The following is a 10,513-nucleotide window of genomic DNA, read 5'->3' on the forward strand; positions in this document are numbered from 1 at the left end:
ATTCTATGCTTGATTTTAAGACATTATGGGATACAGATGCTCCCTGTGTATTCACAAGTCTCAGAAAGCTAATCATCATTCTGGAGATTTCATTTCAGGCAAAGGCAAAAGTGTAGCTCTGAACAGCAGGTATAATAAACCTATATTATTAAACCATGCTACTTATAGTCCTTCTCCCTTTGGAGAATAGGAAACAACTACTTGCTGTTACTATCCTTAGATTTAGAATAATCCTGTGAGCTGAAAATGAGCAAAAAGCCGTATTAGTCTTACTACCATATTTGTCAACATTGTCACTATTACCAGCTAATCTGTATCGGTAATCCTATCTGGCACTAAATCCTGCAAAATATTCACATGAAGTCATAAAGAACCAAACTATCTACAGTAGTCATATTTGAAGACTAGTACTAATGTAAGTCAAATAGCCAGGCAAGTATCAGAAATGTTAAACAAGTGCCAACACCCTGATTAGAACATGCCATCTATCCATCCGTTCATGACAGCCCTACTGAACACATATTGAAACTGTTAGTCATTTTTAAGAGGATGCCTTAAGAAACCTAAAACTTTTGTGATTTAAAGGACATGAAAAACCTTCAGAAGTACCCAAGTATCTCAGACTTCAAATTCCATTAGAGTTTCACCAGCTTTTTATATGTAACAGGGCATGCAGGCAGAATAACTGGAATGGAAAATGTGTCTAATCTAAGTATAGAGAATTAGCTTAAATTGTCTTAACTTTCATTCTTCCAGGACTTAATGACAGTGAGAAGGAAGAAGGTATTAAAAAGTAAAACCAATGAATTATAGGGCTGCTGTGTTATCAGTCCCACTCAGACTGAGTAAACACCAAACAAAGTGGATCCTAATTTGTAGAAAACATGATGCTAAAAACAGACAAATGCAGGTGTCATTCTGGGTCACCATGCAGGCCACAAGGAGTATCATCACAATGGTGTGTGGAAGAAAAACACTGCCTAAAAATAGTCCAAACTGGTTAACACACCTACAGATTCTGTTCTCATCGGCAGGATTCTACTCCGTTCAATGTGCCACAACATTTAGCTAGTCCAGGAAGTACTATTTCCCAGGTAAGTTTTCAACAAAATAGCTAGGAAGGGCAGAACCACAAGTTAGTGTGCTCTGTGAATACTGCCTGGCCATGAGCTGCTTGTTGCTGAGGTAAATGCTTGTGGGTTATCACAATCCCTCCTGGCTCACAGAGGCCGCAAAGGCAAACAGTGTGCCTGCACCAGTCCTCTGGATGAAGTACTCCCTGCACCAAAAAGCTGGCATTGGTGGAATCTACAAGAGGCAGAAAGAAGGACCACATGAATGGGATAAACTCAGTTTCTTTTCGTTCTTTTTTTTTTTTTTTTTACAGCTTTATTGAGATATAATTCACAACTGTACAGTTTATTCATTTAAAGTATACAATTCAATGGTTCCTAGTATATTCACAGAGTTGTGCAAAGCATCAATTTTAGCACACTTCTATTACCACAAAAAAGAAACCTCATATCCATTTCCCCCCAACCCTCCCAGCCCTAGGCAACAACTAATCTATTTTCTGTCTTTATAGATATGCCTTTTCTGGACACTTCATATAAATGGAACCATAGAATATGTGATCTTTTGTGAGTGGCTTCTTTCATACAGTGTTTTCAAGGTTCATCCATGTTATAGCACATATCAATTCTTCATTCTTCTTTATTGTTGAATAATATTCTACTACATGGACACACCACATCAGTTCTTTTCTTCACAAGCAGTAGAATCTCTTTTGCTATATAAACAAAACTACAAAAAGTACTTAGGTCCCCACATTAGTCCATAAATGTCTATTTAAGCCATATTATAGCTGAAAACTTATCATAATTGCATAATACTATGGTTTCTAGAAACATTATCAATCATCACAGTGATATCTGGATTAAAGAAATACTGAGAACGAAGCTCCTTTATAATTAAGGTAATTGCTTAAAATTTTTTCCCTGTAAATGGCAGTAGGAAGAGGAACTTGCAAGCCCTAAGGCCCGAACACCTCAGGACAAAACTACTTTTGGACTCCACCCACTTGAAGATGAACAGCAAAACGGCAAGTATACAAAGCTGGTGTCTGCAACTTCCCTCTCTTCTTGCTGGGCCCTTCATCTCTTGCCCCTATCTGTGACATTCAATACTCCACCCCTCCTCCTAGTTCCAAAGAAAACAAGACCTTTTATATCTGTTGACTAATTACAGCCTCACTTTAAATTAAAATATTACATTTACATGAAAATGTTAATTAAACCAGAGATTTTCTAAGACATTCTCCCAAAACCTGAAATGAGAATTAAGTTTCCCTGCAATGAACTTCCGGTAGGAACAAGCTGGTAAGCGGAGAGTTTTTTGTTTTTTTACCAAGAGACCCTCTCAAATCATAGCAAACCCACCCCATGGCAAATTGAATTTGGTCAGTCCTCTCAGGGTAATGCATATCTAGGAGGAGAGTGAGAGAAAATAAGGAACTGTTATTAATTTTGTTAGGCGTGATAATGGTATTATGTCTAAAGACAACCTTATCTGTTAGAAATTCATACTGAGGTATTTGGATGAAATGATGTGATACCTGAAATTTGCTTCAAAATACTTTAGTTGGAAAGAGGATATGGGGGAGGGGAGATGAAACAAAATACTGCTAATTGTTGAGGGTAAGTGATAAGGTACATGAGAGTTCATTATTCTTTTCTGCTTTATGTATGTATAAACATTTCCATAGTAAAATACTTTTAAAAAGAGAGAAACTGTTCTGTTCCTCTCAGGCAGTCTTTCGTTCCTTCACTTTTCCTTCATAACACTTACTGTTGTCACTATATATTTCTTTTTTAAGTTCATTTTTAAAAATTTTTTATTTTATTTATTTATTTTTGGCTGTGTTGGATCTTCGTTGCTGCACGTGGGCTTTCTCTAGTTGCAGTGAGCAGGGGCTACTCTTTGTTGAGGTGCGCAGGCTTCTCATCGCGGTGGCTTCTCTTGTTGTGGAGCACGGGCTCGAGGTGTGCGGGCTTCAGTAGTTTGGCACACGGGCTCACTAGTTGTGGTTTGCGGGCTCTAGAGCGCTGGCTCAGTAGTTGTGGCGCACGGGCTTAGTTGCTCCGCAGCATGTGGGATCTTCCCGGACCAAGGCTCGAACCCGTGTCCCCAGCATTGGCAGGCAGATTCTTAACCACTGCACCACCAGGGAAGCCCTAAATTAATTTTTATTGGAGTCTAGTTGCTTTACAATGTTGTTAGCTTCTACTGCACAGCAAAATGAACCAGCCATACATATACATATATCCCCTCCCTTTTGGATTTCCCTCCCATTTAGGACACCACAGTGCATTAAGTAGAGTTCCCTGTGCTATACAGTATGTTCCGCTCAGTTGTCTATTTTATACATAGTATCAATAGTGTATATATGTCATCCCTGTCTCCCAATTCCTCCCACCCCACCCCTTTCCCCCTTGGTATCCAGACATTTGTTCTCTACATCTGTGTCTCTATTTCTGCTTTGCCAATAAGGTCATCTATACCATTTTTCTAGATTCCACATATATGTGTTACAATACGATATTTTTCTCTTTCTGACTTACTTCACTTTGTATGACACTCCCTAGGCCCAGCCACATCTCGACAAATGACCCAATTTCGTTCCTTTTTATGGCTGAGTAATATTCCAGTGTATCTATGTACCACATCTTCTTTATCCATTCCTCTGTTGATGGGCATTTAGGTTGTTTCCATGTCCTGGCTATTGTAAATAGTGCTGCTATGAACATTGGGGTGCATGTGTCTTTCTGAATTATGGTTTTCTCTGGGTATATGCCCAGTAGTGGAATTTCTGGGTCATATGGTAGTTCTATTATTAGTTTTTTAAGGAACTTTCATACTGTTCTCCATAGTGGCTGTATCATTTTACATTCCCACCAACACTGAAAGTGGGTTCCCTTTTCTCCACACCCCCTCCAGCATTTATTGTTTGTGAATTTTTTGATGACGGCCATTCTGACCACTGTGAGGTGATACCTCATGTCACTATATATTTCTAAGATTATTTTATTAATGTTTGTCTCCCTGACTAGACTTTAAGCTGCATGAGAACCACAAAGGTGTTCCGTTGAGCTCCTTTCGAATCCCTACCACCTCACAGTTTCTGGCATGTGAGAGGCATCCAACAAATATTTATTAAGTAAATAATGGAGTCAATAAAATTAAGTCATATCATGCCCCCAGATAAATAAATACTCAATAAATAAAAGGGGGGATGGTAGAAAGTCAGGGACCTTTGGTTGAAGGAATTTAACATATTTACCTATATGTATTTACCATTTAAGTTCATATGCTTTTCTATTAAAAAATGTTGTAAACGTGTCACAAAATAGATTTAACTTCCTCTAGATAATCCTCACTACGTTCATGTGATTACTCAGCTAAGAACTACACTCTCCACTTCATGATATGGAAACTATGGAACTGAAAAGTTGTGAAATTTTTTCAAGGGCATAATGAACCAGATGCACAAATGAACAAAACACAGCTCTGTCCTAATGCCTCATTGCCTCATGCTGTTCCCAAAGGAACATGATTTTATTCTCAAGAAAAAGAAAACAATAAAAATATAAAAATAAGAGTACTGTATATGTTAATTCAACTTTCAGTGGCTGAGAAACTGAATAGCTAGCTGTATAACAGTCTTAGATTAAAATATTTTATTTCGACTTCACCTAAACCAATTTCAAGGTTGAAGCACCTAATGGTAGAGGAAGTATTAAAAACATAAGGTGAGGCATTTAGGCAACAGAGAACAGAAGAAGGCATGACATGAGTAATTTGAAGGCCTTTTTTTTAAAGCTGGTTAAATTGAAACAGTATGGTGAGGGACAACTAACAAGAAAATTCATAAAGAAATTCATAAAGAGAATAAATACTAATACCAAGACAATGTTTAAAACACCAGCGTACCCGGTTCCCAAGTTTTAAATTTATTTATCTCAAATATAATACTATAATCAATAAAGATTTCTACTTAATCATTATTTTATATAGAAATAGCCGCCTAAAATACCACTATGCCCCCAAATTCTTTTTAAATGCTTAAAACCTGAGTTTACCTTAATTTGGTAATAGATAATGATGCACACATTCAGGAAGGCAGAAACACCAAATGTTTCCCATTAACAGAAGCATAACTATTTGTAAAACTAGTCTTAACTCATCCAATCTTGAAAGCTCTTGTACTATGGTGCCAAAAAAAGTCACAACCACACCTGTGGAAAACACTGAGAACCAAATGAGTCACAGTCTAAAAGTCTGCCACGAAATCGAATAAATAAATAAATAGCTAGACAGTTTTTGTTAAGAAAAAACATTGAAAATATCTCAATAAACTTTATTTTGAGTATAGAGTCTGGACAGTTGGTTTTTTTTTTTCTCTTACATAAAGGGTTACAAAGAGGTATCTGGCCTGGGTTGAATTCTGGGTTGCTCTACTGTTACTCAAGGCACAGTTACTACTGGTGGAGCTGCTACAAAGACTCAGAACGTTCCGTTTTACTCCTGTACTCTTCATATCATGGGCTGTCAATCATGCTTCCAACTTGCAGTACATCACTCATTGCAGAGTAATGATTCACACATGCTATTTCCAAACAAAAATGTAAGATTTACTTGCCCCATGACGCTTTCTTCTCAACTTTTAAAATAATTGATAAAAGCACCAGCTGAGCATGAATTCCCATCCTAAAATAATCTATCAATAACTTTAAGCCTTTTAAGGTAAGCGGTAAAGGAATACTGTCCTCTGAATGCAGACAACACTGCAGACCCACGCGAGGCATTGATTTGTAGTTGTTTTTCCACTGGGGTGATGGATTTGCGCTCAGCTACTCACGGTGTCTACTAGGTCCCCCTGGTGACCAACAGTACATGAACACAGTAGTAGGGTTCGAAGACAGACTGGCAGCGGTACAGAGGGTGGAACGGGAAATCATGAAAAATTAACACGCCAACAGTACACATGACATGACTGAAAATTACGTTTGCATTGTTGGGGTATCTGAGATCGGCCAAGACACTGTCCCCTTCCTTTTAAAACGCAAACATCCATCCGCCTCGCTTGGGCTTCGGAGCCCTATCTCCCATTTAAATCACGGGTGTGACGGAGAGACCGAACCAAGGGGTTCAGCCCCAGGCACATGCCGCTTCTCCAGGGTTTGGGGAAAACACTGACGTGACAAATTACCATAATTTTCTAAAATATGGAGGAATGACACACCACCTTTCCTACCACCTACTGAAGACTAAAGACAGAGTCGAGAACAGCCGCCCTGAGGGGCCCACCACGGAGGGGGGAGGAGAGCACCGGCCCAGGGAGAAGACGGCGGCACGTCCCGAGCCCAGACTCCGGAGCCCCGAACGCGAGGGGCGTAGGGTCGCACCCGGGTCACGTCCCGGGGCTCTCGGGATGCGAGGGGCGCGAGGGCGAGCCCGGGCCGGCCGACATGCGGGGGACGGCGGGGCAGCGGCTGGGGCTGCGGCGCCCGGGCGGCGGGGGAGGGCGCGCCGCCAGGTGCCGGACGGCAGGGGGCAGCGGGGTTCGGGCGAGCGCCGGACCCAGAGAGGGAGGACGGAGGCGGGCGAGTCCCGCGCAGAGTGAGGGCGCGCGGCGGGCTCGCCGCTGGCCTACCTGGAGGTAACAGGGTTTCCTTAGCCAGGCCTCCGGACAGAGACTCCTCGCCATGGTAATCACACATCGCCCCGCCGCGCCGCAGTCAGAGGCGGACCCGAGCGCTGGAGACCCGGCTCCCCGCCTTCCCCCGCCCCCAGCTCGGCCGGGCCCGCCCACTCCTCCGCCCCCGCGGCGGCGCGCGCCGCGCTTCCCCCGGCCCCGCTGCGGTGACTGCAGCCGGCGGCCCGAGGCCCGGCCTCCTGCTCTGCTCGCCGGGCTGCCGCAGCTGTCAGAGCCGCCGCCGTCTCCGGCATAAAGGGGAGTCGCGCCTAGCCTCGGCCGACACAAATCCAAACTGCGCCTCGCGCTTAAAGGGGAGGCGTGCGGAGGAGGGGTGGGGCGCCGCGGAAGCGGGGGCTGTCGCACGCTCGGCGCCAGGAGGGGCTGGTTGAACCGTGTGAGGGCTTGCGCCCCGCGGACGGGAGAACCCAGCGCTCAGACGTCGCCGACCTGAGTGCCTGCTCCCGGCTTCAAGCTCCCAGCGCTGCGCGTTCCCACCCCGCCCGGAGAGTCTGACACTCCCTTTGGACTCTGCTCTTTCAGGCCGGACGTGTCTGGGCGGGTTGCGTGGAAATTCAAGGGAAGCTTGGGGCTCCTTCCCGGGGGACCGGCTTTTTCTCCTTGGAGCACGGTGGTCCGTTTGGCCGCGGGAGGCGCCGGCGGGCGCATCCCCTGAGCGAACGTAGACGGGGCTCCCCTCTGCTGAAGTCAACGTGCCCGCCAAATACAGTTCTCTAACGGCCTTCAACTTTTTTCCTGAGTACTTTTTAGAAAGTCTGACCTTTTGGGTCTGTATTGTTTTCAGACAGCTTCAGTGTTTTCCTGGCCCCACCCAGGAACCCTGAGTCAAAAAAAAAAAAGAAAAATATTACTGAATTAAATACAGTACTGAAGACAGGAGACCTGGGACGTGGCATAGCTACTCAGTTAAGGCTACATAACACAGGGTGTGGTGTCGTTCTTTTGACAGTGAAGTCCAAATAAGGGAAAAAACAGCCACCCTAGCGGGAGAACAGCTGTTGATCCTAGTAACTTGTAATGGAGGAAGATATGTTTTTGCTTCTTTTTACCCGGTATACCACCTTTTCACGTGACGCCAACAAAGTTTAGGTGGCCACTTAGAGCTCATTCGGGCCTGTTGCTCTGACAAGAGGTTTCCCCAGAAGCAAACCTTTACTCAGTATTACTGTGGTTTTTACCTAAGCTTTGTTCTAGTGCTTTCGGTTTATGAAGAGATGCTTTCTTGTCCGCCCCCCACCCAGTCCAAGCACAGACACAGGTTTAAAACCTGTGTGGGATTTTATTACCACGTATAAAACTCAGAGGAAAACATAGGAAGACCACCCTTTGACATAAATCACAGCAAGATTTTTTTGATCCACCTCCTAGAGTAATAGAAATGAAAACAAAAATAAATGGGACTTAATGAAACTTAAAAGCTTTTGCACAGCAAAGGAAACCATAAAGATGAAAAGACAACCCTCAGAATGGGAGAAAATATTTGCAAACGAATCAATGGACAAAGGATTAATCTCCAAAATATATAAACAGCTCATGCAGCTCAATATTCAAAAAACAACCCAATCCAAAACTGAGCAGAAGACCTAGACATTTCTCCAAAGAACACATACAGATGGCCAAGAAGCACATGAAAAGCTGCTCAGCATCACTAATTATTAGAGAAACGCAAATCAAAACTACAATGAGGTATCACCTCACACCATTTAGAATGGGTATCATCAGAAACTCTACAAACAACAAATGCTGGAGAGGGTGTGGAGAAAAGGGAGCCCTCTTGCACTGTTGGTGGGAATGTAAATTGATACAGCCACTATGGAGAACAGTATGGAGGTTCCTTAAAAAACTAAAAATAGAATTACCATATGACCCAGCAATCCCACTACTGGGCATATACCCTGAGAAAACCATAATTCAGAAAGACACATGCACCCCAGTGCTCATTGCAGCACTATTTAGAATAACCAGATCATGGGAGCAATCTAAATGCCCATCGACAGATGAATGGTTAAAGAAGATGTGGTACATATATACAGTGGAGTATTACTCAGCCATAAAAAGGAACAAAATTGGGTCATTTGTAGAGACGTGGATGGACCTAGAGACTCATACAGAGTGAAGTAAGTCAGAAAGAGAAAAACAAATATCGTCTATTAGTGCATATATGTGGAATCTAGAAAAATGGTACAGATGAACCAGTTTGCAAGGCAGATATAGAGACATAGATGTAGAGAACAAACGTATGGACACCAAGGGGGGAAAGCGGCAGGGGGGGTGCTGGTGGTGTGATGAATTGGGCGATTGGGATTGACATGTATACACTGATGTGTATAAAATAAGTAACTTATAAGAACCTGCTGTATAAAAAATAAAAATGAAATTAAATTTAAAAAAACCCTGTGTGGTATTTTATTGCTGGCAAATAAACCCGTTTTTCATTGATTTTCAGTTTGTGTTAAGAGACTAAGGTAACTTCTAAGTATGATAAGTACTGGTTTAATTCGTTCTTTCATTCATTCAATAAATAAATATTAATTGAGCACCCAGACATTGTTCTAGTTGATTGGTTAAATACTTGAGCAAAATACAAAAACCCCAGGGCTTGTGGATATTACATAAGTATAAGTAATAAATAATAAGTAATAAATGTAATAAGCAAGAAAATCAAATAAGATAATAAAGCTGATAGGGGATATGTAAAAAAGAAAGCATCTCAATGTAGATGAGGAAGACTAAAGGTAGAGTTGCTTTGGGGAGAAAGATCAGGAATTCAGTTTTGGACTTTGTTACATTTGAGATGTCTATTAGAAATTCAAGTGGAGTCCTTGAGTAAGCAGTTGTACATATGAGTCCAGGGTTAAGAAGGGTGGTCCAAGCTAGGGATATATGAGAGATAGCAGCATGTTTTTAAAGATGAGAGTTATGTTTTGTTCAGTCCCGTTACTGAGGACTGCAGCCCAGGAGACAGATAGCTCTGAGGAACTGTACCAAAGACGTAAGGGAGGACCCCAGATATATAGGCGTTTTTGCCAGTTCAGTAGTATGATCTAAAAGTCATCAGAAACTTATATTTGTCAAAAAGTAGAGAGGTGTCAGCATTTAAATGATATTTAAAGCCACAAAACTAGACAAGGTCACCAAGGGAGTGAGTATAAATAGAAGAGAAGCAAGGAGGAAACCTCGCAACTTCAAGGCAGGAGAGTGGATGAGCCAGCAAAGGAGGCTGAGAAGGAGCAGCCAGTGAAGTAGGTGAGCCAAGAGTGAGGTGCCTGGAAGCCAAGTGAATAGAATGTTATCAAGAAGGTGTGAGTGCTCAGTATGTGAGTGAGGACTGAGAACTGACTATTGGATTTGGTGCCATGGAGCCACTGGTAATATTTCAGTGGAGCCAAAGGGGAAGAACTTGATTGGAATGGGTTTAAGAAAAAAATGGGAGGACAGGAATTGGAGATAGCTAATATTATAGGCAATTCTTTTGAGAAGTTTTCCTGCAAAGGGGAGCCCCAAAATGGTGGTGGGGAGCCCACTACCACAGTAACTGGTGGTGGAAGTGGAGCCAAAAGTGGGTTGGCCAAAAATTGGGAGAAATATTTGTTTTTGATGAGAATGATCTAGAAGAGAAGGAAAATTTTACGAAGGGGCAAGAAGAGAGAATTGCTGGAGCAGTGTCCTTGAGAAGGGAAGAGTTTAGAATCTAGCACACAAATGAGAGGATTACCTATAGACAGGAGCACAGCCTGT

At 42.6% G+C, this 10,513-nt stretch overlaps 1 protein-coding gene across 3 annotated transcripts in view; it reads right to left on the reverse strand.

Annotated features, from left to right (window-relative positions):
* The window catches only part of DIPK1A (divergent protein kinase domain 1A), a 126,648-nt gene extending 119,804 nt beyond the window's left edge, over positions 1 to 6,844 (reverse strand). For 2 of the 3 annotated variants that reach the window (XM_007468543.1, XM_007468542.1), the window contains exon 1: positions 6,713 to 6,844. In XM_007468543.1, the coding sequence (XP_007468605.1) occupies positions 6,713 to 6,766 (54 nt within the window). In that variant the 5' untranslated portion in view covers positions 6,767 to 6,844. Of the gene's footprint in view, positions 1 to 1,224; positions 1,337 to 6,712 lie in introns of those variants that run through there. The other variant, XM_007468541.1, reaches the window with a different exon arrangement.
* Positions 6,845 to 10,513: the final 3,669 nt, after the last annotated feature.

The sequence above is a fragment of the Lipotes vexillifer genome, unplaced genomic scaffold (assembly GCF_000442215.2).
Source record: "Lipotes vexillifer unplaced genomic scaffold, Lipotes_vexillifer_v1.1 scaffold490, whole genome shotgun sequence".
Taxonomy (NCBI): Eukaryota; Metazoa; Chordata; class Mammalia; order Artiodactyla; family Lipotidae; genus Lipotes; species Lipotes vexillifer.